This window comes from Camelus ferus, chromosome 23 (genome assembly GCF_009834535.1).
Source record: "Camelus ferus isolate YT-003-E chromosome 23, BCGSAC_Cfer_1.0, whole genome shotgun sequence".
NCBI classification, from domain to species: Eukaryota; Metazoa; Chordata; class Mammalia; order Artiodactyla; family Camelidae; genus Camelus; species Camelus ferus.
In genome coordinates this window covers 5,662,141-5,688,837 of record NC_045718.1, presented here as the reverse complement: position 1 = coordinate 5,688,837, position 26,697 = coordinate 5,662,141, and the positions used below count along the sequence as shown (strand labels likewise).

Here is a 26,697-nt window from a genome sequence, read left to right as displayed (position 1 = left end):
AAGCTAGGTTTAAAAAGGAATTTGCAATGTGATCTATAATACCAAATTTACTCTATGCCACTTGATAATGGATATTTTCCGCATTCACACTGCTTAAGAGGAGCTCAGAGTTTAAGTGATTGAAACTCACTAGAGAATGTTCTGGGCAAAGAATTTATATTTCAGATCACTGCATTTCCCTCCAGCTGGACTGTAAAAGGCTGAGGTTAAATTACTTTTACATTCTAAAGTGCACTTTAAAGTGCATTAACTTCCTAACATTTCTGCCCTGAAATGCTACACTAATTTGATATTTGTCGTGTATTCTTTTTCTATCTAAACTAGACAGAAATCCGAGTTGACTTTAATTGTATTTTCTTTACTTTTAAACTACAGTCTTCTATTAGCAATCTTTGGGCACATAAATGGAAATTTTTGTCATCTTCAGAATGATTAGATATTTTCTTTTAAATTTAGAGGTTTCTTGGAGAAATATAATAATCCTGTCAAGTTTAAGATATATAGCATTAGTCACTTGTGACTTATGTAAGTAGAAAAGGTTGGAGCCTATTTTAGTTACATGCATGAAGAATGTACTCTCACCTTCACATAACTCAAAAATGGCTAAAGGAATTTCGTTCAAACTCTCAAACAAGTTCACCTTTGGTCCAAGATAAAGTTTGAAAAATCTCATCGAAAATGGAATCATGCCAGGAGAAAATTAATGATCTAAAAGGGAGCAAAATTTTTAAATTATTTCTTTTATTTTTTAATTAATACATACAGTTTTTACTTACTTTAAAACATTTCACTTTTCTTGATACTTATTTTGATAGAAGTCAGTTGCTAGTTTTTAAATTTGAAGCATCTAACAGTTAACTTTTTATTTTAATATGATTAGTTAAAACACTTAATTTCTATTAGTTGAATTAATAGATTTATAAATTAAAGCAAAACATGTACATAATATATGATCCTGTAATTGCTAGATGTAATGTTCAGTGCCCTATATCAGTGTAAGGTTACAAATTATCCAATTAACTGGCTTATTTGGTGAAGGTTTATTTAGTTTCTGTGATGTACACAACACTACTAGGTATTAGGTCTAAATAAATAAAAATGATATGATTTTTAGCCTTGAAGTATTTAGTCTCATGAGGTAGATATCTGGACAGAGAAAGACAACATTGCAAAAATAAATTTACTCCAAGGACACTCATTGATTCTTGTCTGAAAGAGTTGATACGAATGCTCAAAAATATCTGATCCAGGTCTTGAAGGATAAATAGCATGGGAATATCGTGGAGAGGAAAGTTCAGGCAGAAGACAAAGGCTTTAAAATGTGAAGGACTGTGGCATGCTAAAGAATTGTGGAGAGTTTCAGTGTCTTTGAATAACTGTGACTGATTTGTGAAGAACAGTGTTTACCAAGGTTATAATAACGTAAGTTGAGTTGTTTCTTCCCCTAGTTCTTTACCCAGGACTTTAGCATACCCTTTGCCAAATGAGTTTGTAGTTTCTCTGATGATACGTGGGGAACATTTTTCTGCTCCTTGAATGTTGGCCTTGGTCACGTGATTTTGGCCCATGGAATGTTAGTGGACAGGACACACAGGCTTGACATGTATCCTTGTGGTTAAGTGTCTGTTCTTGTGCTTCCATCATTGTCCTGTGAGAGACTTTCTCCAGAAAATCACTGTCTCTTTAGCCTGGGGCCTGGAATGAACTCTTGTAGAGCAGACCTGAGTCCACCGCCCAGCCAGGAGCCTGCGCTCAGTGTGAGCCTAGCCAGGCAGTTGTAAAAGACACACAAACCACTAACAGAAATCAAAATAGAGCAGTGATTGCACCAGCTAGTTGCTTGTGGAACTACTTCAAGGTAGTTAGAAAAATATGTGAAGAAAGCAAGAAGCCATCTGGGGTTCTGTAGCCATCTTTTGACATGTCAGTAATTTTGTTGTTTCCGTTGTTGTATGGGAAATTTATCAACATGTTAACTCAGAAACTATACTGGAGAGCTTATTAGATTAGAAAAGGCTAATGACCCATACCTAGTTCAGGATGTTATTGCAGTAAATAATGGAAGAGTAGGTAAAGGGCTTAACTCGTGTAGGAGCAGGAGAGACACATACGGGTCTGGGAAATTAGAATTTACATTATTGCATACTAGCCAGTGTAAGGCATGGGGGAAGAAGCTGGAAAAGATGAAAGTATTATATATACATCTATCTATCTATCTATCTGTCTATCTATCTATCTATCTATCTTTGGATGTCTTATACCTTTCTTAGAAAGTCTTATATATGAGTATTCTTGTATATCCAATGCAATTCCTATGGGTAGTTATCTAGGTAGTTCAACTATCAGATCTGTCAGCAAGGGAAAATACAATTCTGACATTTAGGAACTTTGCCACATTGTTAACAGACACTTGAATAGTACATCAGAGGTACACTCTGGAGTATTTAGTTCCTGTTTTATATAACAAGAATCTGTATTTGTATAGACCTTAACTATTTCATCATATATTACATATAATATGTATAATATATAGTAATATGTAATATACTGGGTGTTATATATAATTTATTTTCCCCTAGGTAATGCAGGCATAGTGTTATCGTCATCTATGAGAAAGATGTTGTGAAGGTTCGACAACTTCATACTTGAAGTAACACAGGTCGCAAGTGACAAAGCTGGAAAGAGAAACCGATTCCCCATCTGCAGTCTTTTTTCCCCTTTTCTGGCAACCCGATAGCTTCATTCTCTGTGCTTGAAAATTTTATCAGAACAACAGGGCTAAGCGTAATACGAATATTTTCTTTACGAACGTGGTGGGTTTTAGTGTTTCGTGAGGCGCAAGGTCACCAGGTTATACGTCTAAAGAGCACCCCCAGAGGTTCAGAGTTCCTGCGCCAGGAGCCTCGGAACCGGGGTGACTCCGTTGCCTGTGGTTTTGAGGCTGCGTTCAGGAATGCTTTCTGCCAGCGAAGCTCCGTGAAGTCCCAGAGGTACCACCGAGGTCCAGAGGTCCCTTTCCCTTTGACACCATGATTTCTGAAGGAAATAAATAGTCAGGAAGAAATAATAGAATGGAGATAAGGATTTGGGACAAAGTAATAGAAGAGGAAGATAAAGATTGCAGTGAGAGTGCGCTTTGGATTTTTATTATTTTACTTCTAAATTTATTCTGGGTAATACACAAACACATACTTTAAAAATGACTGGCTTTTTGTCCTTTCCAATTAATACTTCCATTAATTTTTTATGATAAAGAAGTATCTTAACTATAATCCTCAGTCTATGCTTCAACTAAAAATGGGGGAGAGCAGCACTGAAGGATATGATTACAGTATTGCTGACATATTTGTCCAATTATTGCTTTTTTTCTGGTTCTTAGAACTTTAATAACACATATGTAATTTATGTGGATTATAGCATTCCACTTTCTCTTATACAATTCTTTTCTTATTCATTTGAAATCATCTTAGTGCTGACTTTTAGTGATAATCAGTTCATAAAGAATTTGGACTCATCCTTTTTTTTTCTTTGTGAGCAAAGCCAATTTATTTTTTGGAAAAAAAGAAATGACAGCAGAATAGGTTTGTAATGGCCAGTTGAAACAAGAAATCCACTCTGTCTCTCTAATTACGCCCCAGTCTGCTGAGTTTTAGTCTGGTGTGCTTATCAGTTCTCTGGGCACCTGTTTAATTGGGTGACAAATGTGAGAGTATAACATTCTCTGTATGAAAGTTTAGCGAGTCTGCACACAGGCATTAGTTGTCCTATTATAATAAGATAACTGAAGTCAAAAGCTTTGGATATGCTTAAGGAATTCAGAAATATTCAATACTGCTGAAACTTCAAAAGACCCTAATAGAAAGTTTTACATTTCTAATCAGAAGCAATAAGAAATGTTTTAATAAGTAATTCAGAACAGTAATAGTAAATATGGAATTTCAGAGGAGTAATTAAAAATTTTTGGTGACAGTATTTTTTGAAATGAAGTAGTGGGAGCTATGGGAAATGCTATCATGCACCGACTGACTGCTACATTGAAGGAGAAAATTAAAAATAATACAATGAAAAATCATTTTATTAAATTTGGGACACAAAATAAGCCTATTCTATAGGCTATGCCCTGCTTCAGGATCCTAGTGTAGCAGAGGGTTTTGTGGCTGGCGTTCTGACAGTGACAGATTGTCCCGCGGTGAGCTTTGTGTGCACTTCCAGCCATGATGGACTGGCAGCACCCTTAATTCAGCTGCCACCGACCTCTAATATGGTGATGGGTGCTTTGCCTCCAGCACTTGACATTTGCATCTGCATATTTTTAGCTACTTTGTCCAAAGGAAGCAAAATAGATCATTCCGTGTGTAAGTGTCTGTCTCACCTGGAGCATCAGCTCGCAGTTAATGGCTTGGCTGAGACTCCGGGTGAGTACCAATTGGGCACATGGGGTAGGTTTAGAAAGATACCGATAAAATCAATGATACGACAGGGGTTTGTAAGTGAATGTTACCCTTTGCTCCCTTGTCCTGGCAGCAGATTTCATTTGTGAACTTAGGGGCATTTTCCCAGCTGTAGGTTAGAGTCTATAAACATCTTTGGTATATTCAGTCCAACTGCTTCTTTGCTTAGTCCAGCAAAGAAGAGAGAAAACACATCAAGAGAGAGGAATCACTTGGAGTGTTTGGATCAAGATGTACGGAAATTATTTGGGAAATGAATAAGAAAAACCACAGGAAACAGCCCGTGCATGTTCTTTGCAATTACAGATCAGTCTCCAAGGGAGAGGCAATATGGGCTGGAGACTCTTCTCAGTCCGTTTCTTCAATGATTTTGTTAAATTAAATGTAGCTTTTTGTGTAACTCCTAGTTTTGAATTTTCACTTACATAGGATAGCTGACAGCATCGTTGTTGAAAATGATTACAGAACACTATTAATTTTATATGATGATTTACACAAACTCCAAAAAATTAGTATTTGTATTTTGAAATTGTCATTGCGTTTTAAAGTTCATGATAATTTTAAGTAGCTTTAATAGCTAAAAGGCAATGAGATCGCAATTCCTAGAATGAACAACAAAGAAAATAAAATCATTCTTAATGTTTTACCTCTTCTGTTGACTTTCATTTCTAAGATAAATGTAACAAACGCTGTCTCATGTTACATCTATTTTTTCTATTGAGCAACAGAAAAGAACCCCTGGCGCCTGAGTTCCCTAAAATGTAATTTTTCAGGTCTGGGGGAAGTGGCCTTCAGGCCCGCGGTGGCACTAACGAGTGCGGTGGTGGCGTGATAACTCTTGCCGGGGTGCAGACGGCGTGCCGCAGCCCTGAACCGGATTGCAATCTGTGTTTGTTGCTTGTAGCTGCCCTTTGTCAGGGAAGCTTTATTTTGTTCATATTAATATTAAATACATCAGAAAGCTCTTAGCCCACTGTGGTGTAATAACAATATCCCTTTAGACTTCATGTAATGAGGTACAAGGTTACCGCTTATGTACCATCACCAGTTAAAGCTATCACAAGTGTAGCTTCTAGAAAAATATCAGTTTTCTAAATGTGTATGCACGTAGTTAGAAATCTAATGAAAGCTTTGTTTTTTTTTTTTTTTTTTTTGTTACAGAGTTTCTTGCAGTTGCTGTGATTTTAACCTTTGTGTTATTTAAAAAATAAATCAAAATCACATATCTGTAGGAGTGAGCTTATAGGTTTGGCCTCTCCAAGACCAACCAAGTACCACACATTTAAATTCCATGGTAACCATGTTTTATGCATAAAGGCGTCCTGATGGTGTGTGGCAATCTTGTGCTGACTAAATTGTGTCCAGTTCACCTTATTCTGTGTCACATGCAACGGACACTCTGAGAGCCTGAGAACACGCTTTTCTGGCCTCCTGTGCAAACTTTTTATTTTCACGTGTGCTCAGAGGGCACACACAGCCTTTCTCAACAGGTTTACGTGTGGGTGTTCGTGAGTCGTGTACATGTGTATCGTTTTGATTGATGATAACTGATAGGGTGTGAAAAACAGGTCTGCCAGAGTAGCTGGGCCTGGGCTCACGGCAGCGGGTACAAGTGGGAACTGCACTGAGGCAGTTGCTCTCCGAGAAGACGTAATCTGGTTTGTCCCTCAATTAAATGTCTGTCCTGTCTTTTATATAAGTCTCCTCAAAACTTAATAGTTTATTTCACATCTTATATTTTATCTGCATTGTTTCTCATTCCTTACGATTTATGGCTATATTATTTATGTTCTACGTGTTTCACGGATATAATACGTAACAATACTGTTTATGCGTATACACTTCGTTCTCATGTTTCAAGTCTCTTCCCATCGAAGAAACTCTAGATTGCTTTTCAAAATACAGTCCTAAAAATGAATGATTCTGATAGCTAAAAGTATGTTATCTATTGAAATTATGGGGGATATAACTAGGGGAAATCATTTTTAATATAAAGTCATTTGCATAGATAAATAACTCAGCAATGGTATCTGCGCCTTTACATTGAACTTAAGTTTGATTCCTGTCTGATTATGCTTTTCATGTGAAGGTATGAGTCCTCTGAGCATCGATTATATATCATGTACTATTTTAAACTTCCATTATATTGTTGGAGCAGGTTCAAGAAACAGTGACAATGTCAGATATATTTTAAATCATGATGTTAATCATGAATAATGCCCTGAGTATACTGTGTATTGTTGTGTAGGGATGCAAGAGAATTTAGCATTGATACCCTCTTGTATTTTTCTCTTGAGGACATGCAACATTTTATATGTAAATTTGCACTTATCTTACATTTACTGTAAGTGATAAAAATAATTTAAAAAAATTAAGTCTTTGCCACTCAAATATATGTATTCTAATATGAATATTTTCTGTTTGTATGCTTATTATAATTAACAAAGTTTGAAAATTAATTTCTAATTGAATATTAAGCCCCAGAAATATTGCAGCACATAAGGAACTGGAACTGTGTTGACTAGCCTTTTGACATTAGGTGCTTGGTAAAATTTTGAAATGAAAATTAATAACTGTCAGAGAAAAAAATGATAACAATACCTTTTAACTCAATATTTACATTTGAAAGAAACATCATCTATGTATTTAATTTCTAATTATGTACAATTTATTATGAATTATCATATATGATATCATATGTAATCAGTATCTTATGATACAATATCATGCATACTTAAGTATAACATATATTAGTGTATCTAAAATTTATATAGTTACTCAATAAAATTATGTCTAAGTATCATATATGCTATAATATCACATATTAATGATACTATATTATACTGTATATAAAATTTCACATAGTTATATGTACAAATTACATATTCTTTATTATCAACATTTCTAAAGCTTTTTGCTAGTTTAATAGCTTTAACCACATGCAATGATGAAAGAGTCTATACGTGCAGGAACATAAACAAGCAAACTGTTTTATGACAGAGTAGAAACTAATAAACACTTGTATGTTACTTTTTACAAGTCTGGTTTGGAGTAATTATAGTTTATAGCGGTTATATTTCAAAGCATTAATAAATTAGTACTTAGAATAAAAGCTAACTGATTTGGCCTTCATTCAAAGTTATATTAACCAGCACATTCATAGCAATATTTATCGTTCATGAGAATGACCCAAGAGACTACATCATTCTCATTGACTCGTACATCAGTCTGGATCAATTAAATTGTGGTTTATTGTAATTTTATTTCCAGAGAGAGAAACAGAGACAGAGACAGAGGGAGGACAGAGAGAGAGATTGAACCAGATTGATTAAGGCAAGCAAAGTTTCAAAAACCGAAGTATAGAGCTTGGAAAGCCAATCTGATGTTTGGAATGGGCATATGACCTGTAAGTCAGGCGGCTCAGGACCCAGTTCCAGCTCTTGTTTCACTTATTTGATGTGGAGCTAGCTCTGCTGCGCCCTCCCTAGGTTCCAGGTACCTCATTTGTGTAATGAGCTGGTGAGGCTGGATGATTTCTGACTCCTGAGAGCTCTGAAATTTATATATGCTGGCACTGCTCCATTTTCTTCAAGCGGTTCTCAAAAATATTAAATAAAGTACTTTTAAGTAAAAATTTCTAACTAAAATTAAAATATGTATCCACCAATTTGGTTCAGTTATTGAATTTATACCATATGCCAGGTGCCATGTGTAATTGTGAATATGACGTTTCCAATTAAATAAGTAAAAAAGACAAGGTAAACAGATGATTTTAAAGAAATTTTACAAGTGCCATAATGAAACATAAAGAAAACTTTATGGTAAGAAAAAGAAATGATACTAAAATGTCTTGAGGGTTTTAATTTTCTAATTCTTAGGATATTTACTCCTTTAAATAATTTTCTCCTCTTGTTTAAAATGTCATTGCTGTCACAAAGCTTTCCAGGCAGACCTATGGGGTCTTTTTCTGACACCATTATCATCATTAGGGTTTCTGTTTGGAATATATCTGTATCTCTGTCTATCTGTCTGTCTGTCTATCTATCTATCTATCTATCTATCTACCTATCTATCCTGTTGAAGTGCAGACAGTTACAATGTGTCAATTTCTGGTGTGCAGCACAACGTCCCATTCCTACATATACATAGATTATATTTGTTTTTATATTCTTTTTCATTAAAGGTTATTACAAGATATTGAATATAGTTCCCTGTGCTGTACAGAAGAAACTTTTTTCAAATATATTTTTATATTGTTTGGAATATTAATTATGGAAATTCAGTAAACTCTTATCTTTTTAATATCAAATACAATGATTGATTTGCAAAATATTTCAAAACCTTTTAGCCAAAGTGAACCTAAAATTAATTACCATTAGGAAAAATTGAATATTTAAATAGTTTGCTTATGTAAGCATACTTTTTTATTGTTACCTATAGATGAGTTTATTAGGAAAAGGCTGATTTCTTTTTCTCAGAGATAATTGTATTTGGGGGGATTATGAGTATCTACAAAGTAAAAATAAGATTGATGTATCATTTATATATCTGCAATTATAGAATAGGCATAATTGTAGCCTTGAAAGAAAACAAAATAAATATGATATTTTAAGATGATTAAAAGGGGATTTGATCTGATTAAGCAAGCTATTATATTAATAATCTAAAAATAAGTCGTTTGTTTTTCTTAATCATTCAGTGTCAGCTTTTAGCACTTTCTTTTTGCAAAATCATGTTAGAATAATAAATTTGAAAGGATACATGTGCAAAAATTCAACCTAGTATTGTGGTGTAGGTAGATGACTGATGGATAGACAGCTGACAGATAGATGAATAGATAGATCTATATAGATGTAGACAGAGATGACGTGGTGCTGGCCCTGATATAATTCATGTGGAGAATAAATATTAGCCAATTTTTAATGGTAAACATTTTACTGATACGTAACATACATAGAAAAAGTTACACAGCCATAGTGTTGAGATTGGAACACATTTGGGCCCACATTATCTATATAAAAAATAGAACCCTACCAGAACGCGGGAAGTCCCCCTTACACCCTCTCACCATTCCATGTATTCACAGAGAATGACCACCATCCTGGTTCCTCTCTAGTAAGTGGTAGTGTTATGATGGTGACCTGAGCATTGTCATTTAAGTCTATTTTCTTTAAATTATATGACATTATTATTTTTTGCCTGGAAATATTTTAAATACATAATATCTTGATTTTTATTTTATTTTATTTTTTTAAATTGAAGTATAGTCAGTTTACAGTGTTGTGTCAGTTTCTGGTGTATAGCGTGATAAGTCAGTCATACATATACATACATATATTCATTGTTATATTCTTTTTCATTATAGGTTACTACGAGATATTCAGTATATTTCATTGTGCTACACAGTAAACGTTGTTGTTTATCTTTTATATACAGTAGTTAATATCTGCAAATGCCTTAATTTTAAGATGACAAATTCTCTGCCAGTACTGCTTTCATTTAGGAATGTGGTGTGTTTTTGTTTGTTTACTCTTTTTTGTCCCACTGTTTTTATTATTTTCTTTCTTCTTTTTTTTGCTTGAGATAGTTTTTCTTCAATTAATTCTTGCTGAATTACTTTTATAGCTTCAGTGCTTTGCTGTGGCATGATATCTCCTTAAGAATGTGTAAAACTCAGGAAATTTGATAGAAAATAACAGATTTTATTTCCAACTGACTTATCTATACTCATTTTATTTTAACCTAAATAAACTTAAATTTATACTATTTGTTTACATAATTACTTCCAAGTCAACTCTTTGAATTAGGGGGTTTATTTATTTTTCCTTTATTCTCTGTAAAATTCTCCAACTGTAAAAATAATGGACAGTAGTTTAATGAAACAATATAGCAAGCATATAGGAAAAGCTGAAATGAAAACACAGGCTTTTTTTTTTTTTTTTGCCATTTCGCTATACTTTTATACCCTCTCTGATTTTTAACAATATATTTAAACGCAATTCACATAAGTTATCAATTAGAGAAGAGTGTGTTCTACTTTGAAGACAAATTTGTGCTAAATACATTTTGAAAAGTTTCGATTTTACATTCCACATCTGGTCAAACCATAACTTCCATCCATGTTCACTCCACACCCTCCTTCAAATTCCCAGCCCCTCAAGCACATTAATTTTCCTCGTGACATTCAGATAAAACCATGAATCAATGTAACACTCCAGAAAGGACATCATTTTGTAACCTAAAAACTATGTTCCCTATTTCAAGATCCTCTCACTAAGAGAAAAATGAAAACATTAATAAAAACATTTTTCCCATTCTATATGTCATTTCTCAAAACACTAAGTGCTGTCAGCCCTAGATTGTTTTCAATCTTAATCATTTTTATGTTCAGTTATTGAATAACTCTTCTTTTGTTATATTGTATATGGAGACCCCTAAATCAGATGTTCATCTATCATAAGAGGAACAAAAGTTCAAGCCATTTGTGGTACAACTACGTAATTCATTTTTGGTAGAGTTAACATCTCTTTAGAAATGTTTATATGATAAATTAGCTTTTAGTACTTGTTTTCATTTTTATTCCTTTCATTAGTATTGAAAAAATAAGTATAAACACATTTATTAGTGCTGACATGTAGAGTTCCTAAAATATAATACTGTTGGAAAAATAGGTTTGCATCATTGAATTTTACGGTAAATCAGGCAATGAGTCAGTTGTGAATGATAAAGAACAAAATTAAATTATCAGTAGGATATACTATATTTTTCTTATTGTATACAGTGAAAGGTGAGGGAATAAAATGATCTACAGATACAGAGATAGAGACACTCAAACTCTCTCTGAATTTATAACACTATTACTTATATCTCTGATTGTAGTCTCAAGAACACATGTAACTGAATATAAGGGACTGTCTGTAACAAGATTAAAATAATATCGTAACATTTATCCTCTTTATACAGTTAAATGTTTAGGATATTGCATACCAGTTTCTAAGATCGCATATGTCAATGAGTGTGTGCTTTAAGCCACTTTTATTTAAAAACTTTCTTAAAATGATAAATATTGGCATTAGTTTACATTAATTTGGTGTGTATGCACTGGTGTATGTCATGGGGCAATAGTTAAGCTCCTTGATCGGTCAAAATGAAGATGAAAATTATCTTACACTCTAAATATTTCCTTTGATGCCTTTAATCTTCCTTTTACTCGTTTGTCATTACTCATTTCTATTTAAATATTAAGTATACATATACATGCACGTACATTTGTGTGACACATATCAACATCAGAAATTGTTTTCCTAAACAAAATAAGGGATGTTCCGTGTCACCGTTGGAGGACAGTGGTAGAGGCGTGCACAAAGTCGCGGGGGTGTTACAGAAATAGTAAGCCATTGTCCCAATTGTTGCTATGTGCTCATAGTCAGTCTTGGTCACTCTAAGGGACTTGTTGTTTTGAAAATGTGTTGTCCTGATACAAATTATGCAGTCGCCCAGTGCATCTGAGCTGACCTGTCCATTGCCCTGTTTTTGATTGTCACCTGTAAGTTTTTGATGCCCAGAGTAATAATCCCATCTTTGATGTAACGTCTGAGAATTAGATCTGCATTGTCACTTCTTCTGCTGGCTATTTCCAACCAAGTGGGATTCAATGCCGAGTGCTCAAGACTAGGCGTCCTTACATGCCCTTCAGTGCAGCTTCTTTGGCCCGTGTTTTAATGCCACCACTTATGCTAGAAACTCCCGTTGCCTTTCCCTCCCTCCATCATGCACACTTCCAGGGTTTCATAATCTTGCCGGTTCTGTTTCGCAAAATCCATCTTCTTTGTGTAAATCATATTGCCACTGCTCCATTCAGGCCTTCATCACCTCAGTAATGGCCTAGTGGCTTTCTTGGTTTTGATTCCCCCTCACACCGTCCTCTTGTCTTTGTCTTGATACCCCTGGGCTTATACTAAGAACATAATATGTGCTGTGACTACTTCAGTGAACAGATGGGCAGCGTTCCCTGCACTTGGTGGAGCTTGCATTCTAATGAGAAGTGTCAATAATAATCACGATAAATGAGTAAATTATATAGCGTGTTAGAAGCTGATAACCATCCTGGAAAAGGTAGAACAAAGCAAGGAGCCAAGGAAATAATGGTTGAAAGAGGGAAACGTGGGAAGGTATATTCATTTAAAATAGGTTAGTCCAAGTAGTCTGGAGAGAGTGACATTTGAACCAAAACTTGAAGAAAGTGATGGAGTGAGCTTAGAAACGTTTTGAGGAAGAGCGTTCCAGATACAGGAACAGCAAGTCAAAACTCGTGAGACAGAATAACTAGTATGTTTGGGGAACAGCCAAGGAGCCAGTGCGCTTGGGGTGGAGTAAATGAAGAAATGGGGAGCGGTGAGTTCAGAGAGGGAACAGGGAGCCGGGAAAATACGGCATCTTTTTAGTCCTAGAAATGGCCCTGTCTTTTACTGGAGTGAGAGGGGAAGGCACTGTGGGGCTGTGAACAGTGAAATGAAATGATCTGAACAATTTTACAAACCATTCTGGTTCTTGAGAATATCTTTTTAAAACATAAAAATGATTACAACACTCCTCTGCTTGAAGATATGTTTGATTTTATAAAAAAAAAAAATCCTCAGGATAAATTTCTGGTCTGACCTAATCGATTAAACGCCTCTTCAACTCCTGATGCTATCCATCTCAAGGCACCTGTGGCGGGAAAAAAAATCAGTCTGCAATATGTGATTCCATAATTAAGTGCTATAACTGGGCACTGCAAACTATAACTTTCTGGAAATGGCTAAGTAATATAAATGGAAATCATTAAGGACTATTTTGTTGGGCATTTGAACATGAGGTTAATGTTGAGGACAGGGAAAATCAATTAGGCAAAGGGGAGAACGGTGGGATGGGAAGAGCGTTGTATAAGCAAAGGTATAGAATGAACAAAGTCCACCTGGACCACAGGCAGCCTGCCTGCTGGGGAGAAGGGGACAGATGGAAGCCAAGCAGATGAGTTTAGACATTGGTAGCACCATGAAAGAAGGGGGAGTTATAGATTTTTAAGTAGAGGAATAAAATAATAAAATCAGTCTTTAGACAGTAGCTTGGCAGGTGGCTTTGATTTATTGAGGAAAAATGAACAAACACAAAACAATTCTCATATGAGTCAAAACTTGCTCTCTGCCTAAAGGAGCATGCTCTGTCATATCTTAGGTGAAATTAGTGACCTTATATGAATGATGTTGTTGACCAAAGAGGGCTTCCATTATTTTTTCTGAAGATTGATGCCTGGCCAAAGGGAAGGAAATCAAATTGAAGATAAAGGGAGTTATTTGTCTCCTCTGTGCTTGGGTGTGTGTGTTGGTGGTGTGTATCAGATCCTAGACCTTTTAGTAATGTTTGTGGTCACATGTATAATATCAGTGTGTGACAACTATATTGAATCGAAAGAACAAAGTAAAGCCTGGTGTATATAATAAAGTTGATGTTTTGGTCTTCAGGTAACAGAAACACGGACGGGTCCCCTTGGCTGCAGTAACTATGACAACCTGGATTCTGTCAGTTCTGTTCTGGTTCAGAGTCCTGAGAATAAGATTCAGTTGCAAGGTATGTTGGTAAAATTTCATTAATTCTCTATGAGCCTAGATGACAGTTATCCAGTTGTGATTTCTTTCTTCTTTTTAAAATAAGCTGTATGTGCAGCACTAGGCTGTTAAAATTCTTATAAAAGGCTAATCCTTATTTTGAACTAATATAAACAGTCGAGACCAGATGAATGAAATGTTAAACTTCACTACACTTCTTAAATTGAGAAATCTGTAACAATTGAAAATTGATTGTAATAATATTTTTCTTTTATACAGTAATCATTGTGTCAGTAAGTAGCAATTTATCCTGAGGTCTGCCAGATCTTTGACTTTTTTTCCTTATAGATTCTGATTAAAATTGTAACCATATTTATACATATTATAATGTGAACTGTTGACATTTTAAAATACAATCTAATATGATAGTTAAGGCTATGTTTTTCTTCTGACAAATGTGTACCTGAAAATATATTAATAAAATATTTATATTTGCATTATTTCCATTATAAAGATAGATTATGTGATAATGGTGGTGATTTATTATCTTCATTCTATTCCTATATTTTGTGAGATAATTCAATAGAGGATTTTTTTAAGTAATAATTTTAACAGATGTATACTATATCCCAGATTGTTGTGGGTGTGTGTATTAGTCATTTATACCAGCAGGGAAAGCTTATGAATCCACACATTTTAAACAGGTACTAGTTGAACAAGTTCAGAAGTGCATTTGTGGTGAGACATTGTCTGTATTAAGTTGGCTGATCAAAGGGTGATTTTTCATTCTTCTTTAGTCCACCTTTTTAAATTACTTACTTCAACCTATATTTATATTATTCAGTTTTATATAAAAATGCTTAAAAGTTTTAGAAATTATTCCATTTTTTCCTCAAATTTTCAGTCTTGGAAAGTGTAACAGCATTGGGTTATTTAAATTTACCCTAAATAATAAATGAATTTCATTCATTTTGAATTGTATAAAAATTATAGAAAAAGTGCTTAAACATTTTAAACTTTAAATGCTATCCAATTGATCACTGTCAGTTTTAGATTTAAAGTCACTGAAATGTTGTTTTCTAATTTAGATAGAAATGCAGTCTATTAATATTCCTGGTAATAGAAGAAAATATGTAGGGACAGTGAAATGAAGCAGTGACTTCAAGAATAGAATACTCACACACACACACACACACACACACAAACACACAGTTTGCTCATTTATTGTGTTTAAAAGATGATATTGGATGCCAAATTGCAAAGATTAGATTCCACTGGTACATTTAGATACATGATGTAATATCTTTAAAAATGTAAACATGTATAAGGCAACAGATGACTTACTTCTGGTCTACTTAATATATGATAACAGTTTTAGACGGGAACTTTATCATGTTCGGGGCAGCCCTTAGTTTTACGCACTGCGTTAGGTAGCACATGAGCGAAGCAGCACTGAGGAGCACTGGTCAGCTGGTCATTGTCACTTTGTTATTTGTTGTGCTAGAACCTATATTTGTGAGATGGAAATTACAATTGATCTCTCAACAATTTCTTAAATTTTTAAAATATTTATTCAACAAATATTGCTACTTTCCATTTCTCCTCTCATTCTGGAGTTCCAACTAAGTGTATTTTTATACCTTTCAGTCATATCCCATATATCTTTTCTGCTGCTTTCTGTATTTTATATCCTCTTGTGATTTTATTATTCTGTGTTCAATAATTCTTTTCTGATGTATTCCAGTTTGCTATTTATCTCTTTAGCTGTGTCTAGTCTGCTGTTAAATCCATCAGTTACTTCATAACTCTAATTTATCTAATTTTATTTGCAGAATTTCCACTTGGTTATAATTTATAATTTCCAGTTCTCTGTCAAAATTCTCTGTTTTGTCATATAATTTTTGATCAGGCGATTGAAATTAATTTATACTTCACATTTTGGGGATGCTATATAGTTCTTGCTTATTTACATACTCATTATTTTTTTTACTGAATTCTGATGCTGTGCATGAAAATTTGTACAAATAGTTTAAAGTTCTTGATTATGTTTTCTTTCTCCAGAGAAGATGTACTTTTGTTTCCGATAGTACCTCAATCTATTTTTAATTGAGCCATTTGAAAGTATGCTTTAGACCTGGTAAAGCTAATTTTTGTTTGTTTGTTTAATTACTTTTTGGGTATATAGCCCTTCTTGATTCCAACAGATTCTGGAGAATTTTCTATCTTTATTATGGTTGGTTCAAAACTTCAATTTATGCTTTGCTAACTGGGCAAAACTCTGAGACAAAAGCTATGTTCCAATGTTTGGTTCACTCCCCACAGATTCTCTTCTTGCCAGGGTAGCTTCAAACGTCCTCACTTTCAGTGGCTTTTAGATCCCTTTAAATAGATTATTTTTAATATATTCTCTAGATTTTCTAGTTGTCGCTAGTGAAAAGATTAGTTTAAAAAAATAGTCCTCCAATACTGGACACATCCATATTTTACTCTGTGGCTTTCAGCTTGTAACCTTGACCTGTCTCACGTGCTCACTTTCATGGTGACCCCTAGGCGTCTTTGAACTCAGCTCGCCTAGCCTTGTCTCAGCACCGAGTACTTCTCTAATAACAGTCTTATCAGTACTTCAACTCTGTTGTTTCTCTACATTAAAAATACCTATAGGACAGCCCTCAGTCCCTCTGAGCTGTCTGGCAAGGCAATCGAAGCTTTCTCTCTTGGCATCAATTATTGCTCACGTTACTGGTCTAGCTATAACATTACGAAATTTGGAGTGGTCTGTCCCTAGGCTTCTTTCCCAGAAAACATTGTTATTTTTTAGTGTGGTTTTACAAAGTGTCAGTTTCCATTTTTTTTTTTTTTAAGAAATAAGTAGATAGATAGGTGGATAGATAGAAGCAGAGTTAAGACAACAGAAATCCTTGCATGTCTAAAACTGAACTCATCATTTCTTGCCACCAGTTATTTCTCCCTAAATTACTTTTCCGGCCTTCACTATTTCTGCAAAGACACTCTGATTTTTACAAATTGAAAATTGTAATGCAGTTATTTGGTTTATGACATTTTAAATGTTACATAAATTCTTTTTTTTTTTTTTTTTAGTAAAACTGAGGTTGAGATAATCAGTGAGTTCCATATATCTGGTCCACACACACTGCATACTGTTAACGGAGATGTTTTAATAAGTAAACGCTGCTTCCTGAGTCTCATTAACAGAAACTCTGACTTAGTCTGGTTTCTTTTTGTTTGTTTGTTTGTTTGTTTGATAGGGGGAGGTAATTAGGCTTCTTTATTTTTTTAGTGGAAATACTGGAAATTGAACCCAGGACCTCATGCATGCTAGGCATGCTCTCTACCACTGAGCTATACATTCTCCCTCCCCCCAACTTAGCCTGTTTTTAACATTAAATAGGGGTATTTTCAGAAGAAGTCACTAGATATTTCTGAAGTATATGCAGTAATTTGGTGACCCACAAGACTAGACATTTAAGAATATTTATAGCTTTGTCACTGTACTTGTCTAAAGACTCATTTGTCATAGTTCACCTGCCTTCCATCAAATGAAGTCCTGTCTAGTAGAGTCCCACTCCTGTCACCTGTTGCTTTTTCACCATTTCCTTAGTTTAGATATTTTTAGTCTCTGTCTAAACTAATCTTTTCCCTTTATATTTTCTACTTCCAAATAAAGAACCACTCAGAATATCCTGCAAGGTTAAACATCATTTTAATACGAGTGAATTAATTACATACACTTAACCCTGATATAGGAACCCCAATAACATTTATTTTTCTAAGCAACTCACTCATTGCCTTCTTATCGTTCATGTACATTGAAACAATACTAATACTTGCTATTTTCAAAAGTGTATTCCATAGTTCACTTGTGCGTGATGTTAATATATTATCTTATGCCACAAAATACCTCTCCTAATATTGAAAACTAACCATGTGTCAAATAATGTTCTAGTCCACCTTTTTTTTGAAAAGTTTTATTAATCTCATGAGCCTAATGTAATTGCTTTGCCAATTAATTATACCTAGGGCAACACATGTTGCTCAACTCTAGTAGGTATTAAGTGTGATTGTAGAATATTATATACCTCTATTATATTAAATTACTTCTTTTATTTTCTTTAATAAATTGCAAGTACTTTTAGGGCAAGGAAATGTCTCAGCCATCTTCATAGTTGTACTTTACCTAAAAATTCTCTTCCAAATAGAAGGCATTCAATATTTATTTGAGGTGAAATAAAATATGAATAATAAAGTAAACATATAAGTGCTAAGAGTACTTTTCTTGACCAATCTATGGGAGAATTAATCTGAAAGGATGAGATAAGTATAATTGTTAAGATATTTACAAAGTAGATTTTTTTCTTAAATGCTAATTCATGAATTTTATTAAATTAACCTGATAGATAATGGTCATGTCAAAAAATGATTGTTTTTGTTATAAAGGAAACATGTAAAAGTTGTAAAACTCAAATTTTGTAGTAAACAGCAATTAGATATTTACCCAATTTTCCCTTACTTTTACATTTATTTTTACCTACTGATTAGTTTGAATATTTAGTCTTTTGACTAGATTTTTCTAAGTAGCAAGAAATACTAAAATGTAAAACTAGTAGAAATCCCAAATACTAATTTTATAGGCTTACTTTCATTTTTGATATTTTCTTGAGTTAGCAACTGGACTAAATTTGCAGGTAGAAAAGCAATATACTGTATCACTAAGGCTGTGAAATGACTAAGTCAGTCTATCTGATAGTTTCCTTGTAGTCAGTCGAAGTGATCGTATGGAAAATAGGCTGATACAAAGTTATGTTGTTAATGGCATGAGAAAAACATTACAGCAACACTGCAGAATTCTTTTGCCTATATCCCAACCCTTTGTATTATGATATTTATGTAGGTGTGAGCTCATAGTCTGAGGGTAAAATGAAAATATTGAAAACTATTTGAAATCAAGTGGTGGGAAATGAATGTCTACATCTCTTTTCTAACGTGTAGGGAATTAGGTTCTATCTACATTGTATAAAACAGCCAAAAATTCTGATCAACTATGTCAAATAATTTGAATATTGTACATAGGTATTATACTCTTTTCTTTATCAAAGTGAACTTATTGTTCTTTGTCTGTTCTTGAAGGGCTGCAAGTACTCCTTCCAGACTACCTTCAGGAGCGTTTTGTACAAGCAGCTTTGAGCTACATTGCTTGTAATTCAGAGGGAGAATTTATCTGCAAGGACAATGACTGCTGGTGTCATTGTGGTCCCAAATTTCCAGAATGCAACTGCCCCTCCATGGACATTCAAGCCATGGAAGAGAATCTTCTTCGAATAACTGAAACCTGGAAAGCCTACAACATTGACTTTGAGGAATCAGGTAAGACATGTATTTTAATGTAACCCTTTTAAACTTTTCCTCAAAAATCGCTATACTGAAAGAGTATTTTACTCTTTTGGAAGAAATTCTTATGTACTTGGAATGAATTTATTCAATTTATTCTTATTATTGTTTCAAATGGACATGTGTATTGCTTTTATTACTGGCTATTCAGTATTTTTATTGAATTTGATTTGTATTTCTCTAATAATTAGTGATGCTGAGCATCTTTTCATGTTCCTTTTGAACAGCGTTATGTCTTCTTTAGAGAGATGTTTTGTTAGGTCTTCTGCCTGTTTTTTGATTGGGTTGCTTTTTTTTGATATTGCATTGTATTAGCTGTTTATATACTTTAGATATTAAACCCTTATGGGTTGCATAACTTGAAAATATATTCTCCCATTCTGTAGGTTGTCTTTTCATTTTGTTGATATTTTCCTTTGCTGTGCAAAAGCTTTTAAGTTCGATTGTGTACCATTTAGTTTTGCTTTTATTTATTATGTTTTCTTTTTACCTTGGGAGACTAATCTAAGAAACTATTGCTATGATTTATGTCCCAGAATGTTTTGCCTAAGTTCTCTTCTAGGAGTTTTATAATGTCATGTCTTATATTCAGGTTGTTCAACCATTTGGAGCTTATTTTTGCATATGGTGTGAAGGAGTGTTCTATTTTCATCGATTTCTATGTGGCTGTCCAGACTTTCCCAACATCACTTGTTGAATAGACTCTTTTTTCCATTATGTATTTCTGTCTCCTTTGTCATAGATTAATTAACCCTACATGTGTGGGTTTATTTCTGGGTTCTCTATTCTGTTCCATTGATCTATATGTCTGTTTTTGTGCCAGTACTATGCTGTTTGATTACTGTAGCTTTGTAGTGTAGTCTAAAGTCTGGAAAGGTTCATATTGTAATTCTTCTCTTGTTCATTTCTTCTTTTTCTTTTTCCTTTTGTGGTTTGATAGCTTTCTTTTGTATTATGCTTGAATTTCATTCTTTTTGGTTTTTGTGAATCTATTATTTGTTTTTGATTTGTGGTTACCGAGGAGTTTAAGTATGTTGACCCATAATTATATCTATTTGCTTTAAACTGATAGTCATACAAGTCCAAACACTTTCTGAAAGATCTACATGTTTACGCTCCCCTCCTCCATATTTTGTGATTTTGATGTCTTATTTTAGAATTTCATGCTTATCCTTTTGCTGTTAAATGTAGTTATGGTTGCTTTTACAGATTTTTTGATTGTTTTAAAATCTATGCACTGGCTTATTTAAGTGATCTTCAATCCTTTTATATATTTGGTTTTCCTACTGTGATTTTCTCTTTTCAGTAGATTCCTCCTTCTTTTTTATTTAGATAAGACCCTTCAATATTTCCTTTAGGGTAGGTTTAGTGTTCTTTAATGTAAATTCTTAATTTTTAAATTTTAAATTCTTTAATTTTTGCTTGTCTAAAATATTCTTTCCTCTATTCTAAATGATACTCTTGCTGGGTAGAGGATCCTAAGTTGCAAGTGTTTCCCTTTCAGGACTTTCAGTACATCATGCCACTCCATTCTGGCCTGCACAGTTTCCTTAGAGAAATTAGCTAATAGCCTTATGAAGGTTCCCGTGTCATTGGTTCTTTATTTTTCTTTTGCTGCCTTTCAGAATCTTCTCTTTAACTTTCGCTGTTTTAATTATGGTATGTCTTGGTGTGGGTCTGTTTGGGTTCATCTTGTTTGGGACCTTCTGTGCTTCCTGTACCTAAATATCTGTTTTCTTCTTTAGGTTTGAGAATTTTTTAGCCATAATTTTTTCAAAAACACTTTCAGTTCCCTTTTCTCTCTCTCCTGCTTCTGGGACCCCTATTATGATTAGGCTGGAATGCTTTATATTACCCCATATATCTCATATATCACTTTCATTTTTTTAAAAAATGTATCTTTCTGTCTGCTGTTCTGATTGGATGATTTCCATTATTCTGCCTTCCAGACCACTTATTCATTTTTCTGTGTCATTTAGTCTGATACTCATTGCTTCTAGATTGACTTTTATGTTGACAATTGAATTGTGCAATTTTGATTGGTTCATCTTCATAGTTTCTAGTCCTTTGTTACAGTGATCTACATTTCTACTGATGATCTTTCTTAATTCCTTTAGTCTTTTTATTACTTCCTTTTTGAACTTGTGGTCTAGCAGACGGGTGAGGTCTGCTTCACTCTTTGTTCTTTCAGGGAATTTCTCTCGTTCTTTTAGTTAGGAGTAGTTCCTCTGCTTTATCGTTCTACTTAACCTTCTCTATCTCTGTAAATTTAAGGGAAACAGTGGTCTACTGTGGTCTTGGAGGAGTGTTTTAATGTAGGAATGTCCCTGTGTAGATTGTGTCCAATATTTTTAGTTCAAGGGCTGGTTTTGGTATGGCATATCTTTCCTCAGAGTGTGATGGCTGTTATCACCTTGATAGGGGATGTGATGGGTGCTGTGGTGTTTAGAGTCTGCACTGGATGTGAGGCGGGGCCTCCTCTTTGCTCCGTGGCTGTCACTGCCCCATCAGGGGTGGGTCTACCTCCACGCTGGTGAGAAGCCCTGAGGGTTGGGTCCATTCAGGCTCCATTGCCCTTGAGTGCATTCCCTGCACCAAAGGGGGTGATTGCTGAAGCAAATGAAGCCTGTATGGTCACAGAGACTTATGAGCAACCAGTGTAAACATCCATGGTTCTGCTCAGAAACAGCCTGAGGTCATGTCCTTTCCTCCATTGTGTTTGTCCCAGATCTAGTGCAGTGTTGTGGTGAGGACTAGGGACTAGGCTGGGTCTGAGGGGTTGGGGGTTTGGGGTGTTGGCTGCAGGAATTGACATGGCTGTGCTATCACCTGGGACTTGGGCTGCCTCTGTGGCCTACCTTTCCCAGGACCTGTTCACCCCAGATCTGGTGTTAAGCTGTGGAGCAGAGTTGGCAGAGCTGAGGCACCCTTACTCCTGCCTAGGGCTTGACCACCCAAGAGTCAGTGCTTAGCTACTGGGTATTCTTAGGACATCGCCCTGTGCGCAGACTGTCAGCATCTGCCCAGCTCGCCCCGCACCCCCACGTGTGTGCTGACACTGGTCTCTGCATTTCTGCCTGGATCACACCCCCAGAGCTGTGGTCTGTCTCTGGGAAGCTAGACCAAATCTTTGCCCTGACCTCTCACCAAGCTGTGGTGTGGAGTGAGCAAGGGCATCCGCCCCTTCATATTGGGAAGCACAGTGAGGCAGCAGCTGCCAATGCAAGTCTCTCTCCGCTCTGATTATTAGCAAGCCAGCAAGTACGCACTCTGCGAGCAGAGTCTCGGTTTCTCCAGCCCTTCTAGCTGTCTCAGTGGACATCCCAGCAGGCAAGACCGCTCTAAAGGGCAAGGAATCTGCCCATGTGGACCTTCTCTTCCTTACAGATCCCTCCTGGAGGGCCTGTCCTGACCTGATGCCTTTTTTTTTCCCTTTCTACCTGGCTATACGGGGGTCTTTCTCACATCTTTGATTGTATAGGAGATCTTCTGCCAGTTTCCAGTTAGTTTCTATGAGAATTGTTCCGTACGTAGATACATTTAATGTGCTTGTCGGGGAGGTGAGTGCCACGTCCTCCTACTCTGCCGTCTTGGTCCCCCTCCTATCCAGTGTTTTACCAAAAGCACATATGGTACTTTGTGTATCTCTCTCTCTGGAACTTAGGCTGCTCTCAAGCTGACTTATTAGTCAGTTATAACAAGGAAGTCCTTATCTTTCTCAGTACAGACATTACCAGCTGATACCTCTGATGCCTTTCTGGACTATTCTCATGGCCCTTGAGTTCCACTGATGAGGCAAGATACAGAGAGAAATTATTGCGAATTTTCTTTACATTAAGCTGAATCTTATGAATGTGCACTTTCATATAACTACTTCTTTTTGAATCAAATTTAGATCAGTTTGGATTCAGTGATGCTGTGGGTTTTGTTGTTCTCATTTCTGAGTTTTTGTGAGTGCATATATGTGTTTTCAATACTGTTTCTTTTCGACTACATAACCTGTAATGCCCTTCATTTCAAGAAGCATTGAACTTTAACAAAAGATTAAGGATACCTCAACATGAAATTAAAATATTGATAACAGCATATACAATAATTCATGATAATGCAATAATAAAACCCCCAGAATGTGGTAAATATAATCATGTAGCATTTAGTCAGAAGTGTTGATCATGACTAACTTTCAAAGAAGTAAGAGGCCCTAATTGCCAAGAGGACAGATTTATATGCTTGAATGTTATAATTTTTCCAGTGATTCATTTAACCAAACACACTTAAAAAGTGACAATAAAATTCAACATACGTTCACAATAAAAACACTCAATTTAGGCAGAGAAGGAACATATCTCAACATAATAAAGGCCATATATGACAAGCCCACAGCTAACATCAGACAAGAAAAAAACATAATTGATGGTTTCAACCCTCACCCTTTTGCACAGTACACCATCAAATTATAAAATAAAAGGATAGGTAAATAAATTTAGGATAAGTTCATAGATTTAGTTTTTTTAAAGATTATTTCGATCAGAATAATGCCTACTAAATAATGCTCCTCAATTTTAGTAATATTTCTATTTATATAAATAGGAAAAACTTTCTAGAATCAAAAATCCTTATCTCCTTGACACTGTTGGAATGAATTTCTAATCTCAAATTTTGTCTTTCCTAATTTTCCCAATAGAATACCCAGAAGTAATGTATTAGGTAGCTAATATTTTATTTTTAAGTAGAAGCATCTGATAATTAAAAATAATTATGAAATACAGCACTCTTAAATTACAAAGTATAGTTGTCTTCTGAGGGTCAAACTTAAAGAAAAAACATAGAAACTTCTGTCTACATATCACAGTGTAAACCAGGGAATCTTATGAGCCCCGGATTTGTGGAACTCACGCAGGAAAGCTACCCCTGTTATTTCGCTTGGAAGGGATATTTTAAAAATCACCAAATGAACACTGGAGCTTTTATTTCCAGGTGAAATGTAGTAGAATGAAGTAAGCTAATATTTCTGTTAATAGTAACTAGAAAGTTGAATGATTTTTAAAATTGTATTTTTAAAGACATAATAGTTCATAAAAGCAACACCAACTAAATGGACTAAAATTCCTGGCATGAGATGTAAACTAGGAATTCATAGCTTTTCCTTCCTTCCTTCCTTCCTTCTCTCCCTCCCTCCCTCTCTCTCTCTCCTTCTTTCTCTCTCTCTCTCTCTCTTTCTTTCTTTCTTTCTTTTCTTTCTTTCTTTCTTTCTTCCTTCCTTCCTTTCCTTTCTTTCTTTTTATTCATTAATGTATTTAATTCTGTAAACAGAGGCTGAGGGCTCTGCGCCTCCTCAGGCTGAGAGCAGCTAATAGGAGAAAGAAAAAGCCACAAAGCTTCTAGTGGTTGTGGGGACGAGCGTGACAAAACTCAGTGGGCCTAAAGACATCTAGTTTTACCACAGGATATTTGCTGAATTTCAGATGGTGCTTGATGCCAAAGAACTATTCCACAGTCTGTGCAAACAGAATGAAGTTTACCACAGATTTTCAGGTGCTTAGGAGATCAAAACTCTCTAGAGGGAGAAGCTTGAAAATAAAACAAGCAAGGATGGAAAACCCTCGAGAGAACAAAGCAGTGACGCCGTGTTTCTGCAGCTGCTCTTCCCTGAGGCACATTTGTCAATCAGGACAGAGCTCAAGGCTGGGAAGCTAGGATTAGCCCCCGGAAAAGGCTGCTGTTCCAGGACAGAGGGATCAGAAGACAATTTTGCAGTCACGGTAGATTGACATGAGAAATTGGAGGCTTAAGGAGTTTTTAATATACGACCAGTCTCCTCTTTATGACATTTGTCTTAACCTGTGGCAGATGACTAACGAGATAAACTATAAGCCTCTGAATGATAGAATGGAGTCTTCTGCAGGGTTACAGGCCTGAAGTAGCAAATGCTGGAGGTCCTTAACTGAAAGTTCTGAAGGGCTGCACCCTAAGAAAAGGGGAGAATCAGAGGTAGACTGAGTTCTGTGCAATTACAATCCAGCCCTGATACATACAGCTCAAATCCTCATCCTAAGGCGGTGATCCTAAAGAGACCAGTTCTCTTTGGTGTCTGTTAAATATGAAGAGGGTGACCTCTTGAGGAGGAAAACATTTTCTAAAACCTCTGCCATTCTTTTTATACATGATGGACATAAAATTCTAATTTACAACGTATGTGAGCAGACAAAACCTCACGGCCAATACCAAGGAGAAAAGAAACCAGGTAGCAGATGTAAGACGATCCAGATACTGAACTTAGTTAGAACGATTTTCAGATAATGATTATTCAAATGTCAAAAAAATCAGAGGAAAGGAAGGATAAAGTAGATGCTGATATTGAAAAGCTCACCAGAGACTGGAAACCTCTGAAACTGGACTAAAGGACATTGTAAAACATAGAGAACGCAGTATCTGAAATTAATAGCTCGAAGCTCTGTTTTACTAGGAGTCTTGGCACAGTGGATAAATGGTGAGGGAACAGGAAGACAAGTTAACAGAACAGACAGACAGAAGCAGTGAGGAAAACAAATGCTGGATAAAGGGATGACAAGCAAGTGAGACACACATAAAAGTCTAACATATTTTAAAATTTGAGACACGGGAAAAATGGAGGGAAAATCGTGTAAACCACATGGAAAGATGTAGTGGATACAAAGGTTTTAAAACTGAAAACATACAGTTTCAACCTACAGATTCAAAGAGCACAACAAACACAAAGAAAGAGAAGGACAAAGAAAACTGCTGAGAGGCATAGCATTGTAAAACAGTTGGAAAAAAGACAGAAAAACGTATTCTAACTAGAGAAAAATAAGAAAGACAGTACTTTCATTGGACCAATGATAAGCCTGACTTATCAAAACAAAAACAAAACCAGATTTTGACATCCTTGAAGTGCTGAAAGAAAATAACAGTTAATCTAAAATTAGGTACCGCTCCACAATATTTTAAAAAGTGGACGTGAAAATAAAGATGTGTTCAGACAAGAAATGCTACATTAAAACATGGAAATGTAAAGGGGAGGAGGAATACTAGAAATGACAAATATGTGTAGGTATAAGTGAATACCAACTGTATAAAATATTAGTTATGATGTGATGTGGAAACAAAATATATGTAGGATCCCAATATAACACAATAGTGTAATCATGGGTGGTGAAAGGAAGTAGTTAATATTCTAAGTATTTCAAGGTCCTGGCATTGTGTAGGATGTGCTAAGCGATGTAATTTGCATT

At 35.2% G+C, this 26,697-nt stretch overlaps 1 protein-coding gene across 5 annotated transcripts in view; it reads left to right on the top strand.

Moving 5' to 3' along the window:
* The window catches only part of BRINP3 (BMP/retinoic acid inducible neural specific 3), a 338,833-nt gene that overhangs the window by 198,002 nt on the left and 114,134 nt on the right, over window positions 1–26,697 (top strand). For all 5 annotated transcript variants that reach the window (XM_032466775.1, XM_032466776.1, XM_032466774.1 and 2 more), the window contains 2 exons: window positions 13,955–14,060; window positions 19,184–19,420. In XM_032466775.1, coding sequence (XP_032322666.1) covers window positions 13,955–14,060; window positions 19,184–19,420 — 343 coding nt within the window. The remainder of the gene's footprint in view (window positions 1–13,954; window positions 14,061–19,183; window positions 19,421–26,697) is intronic.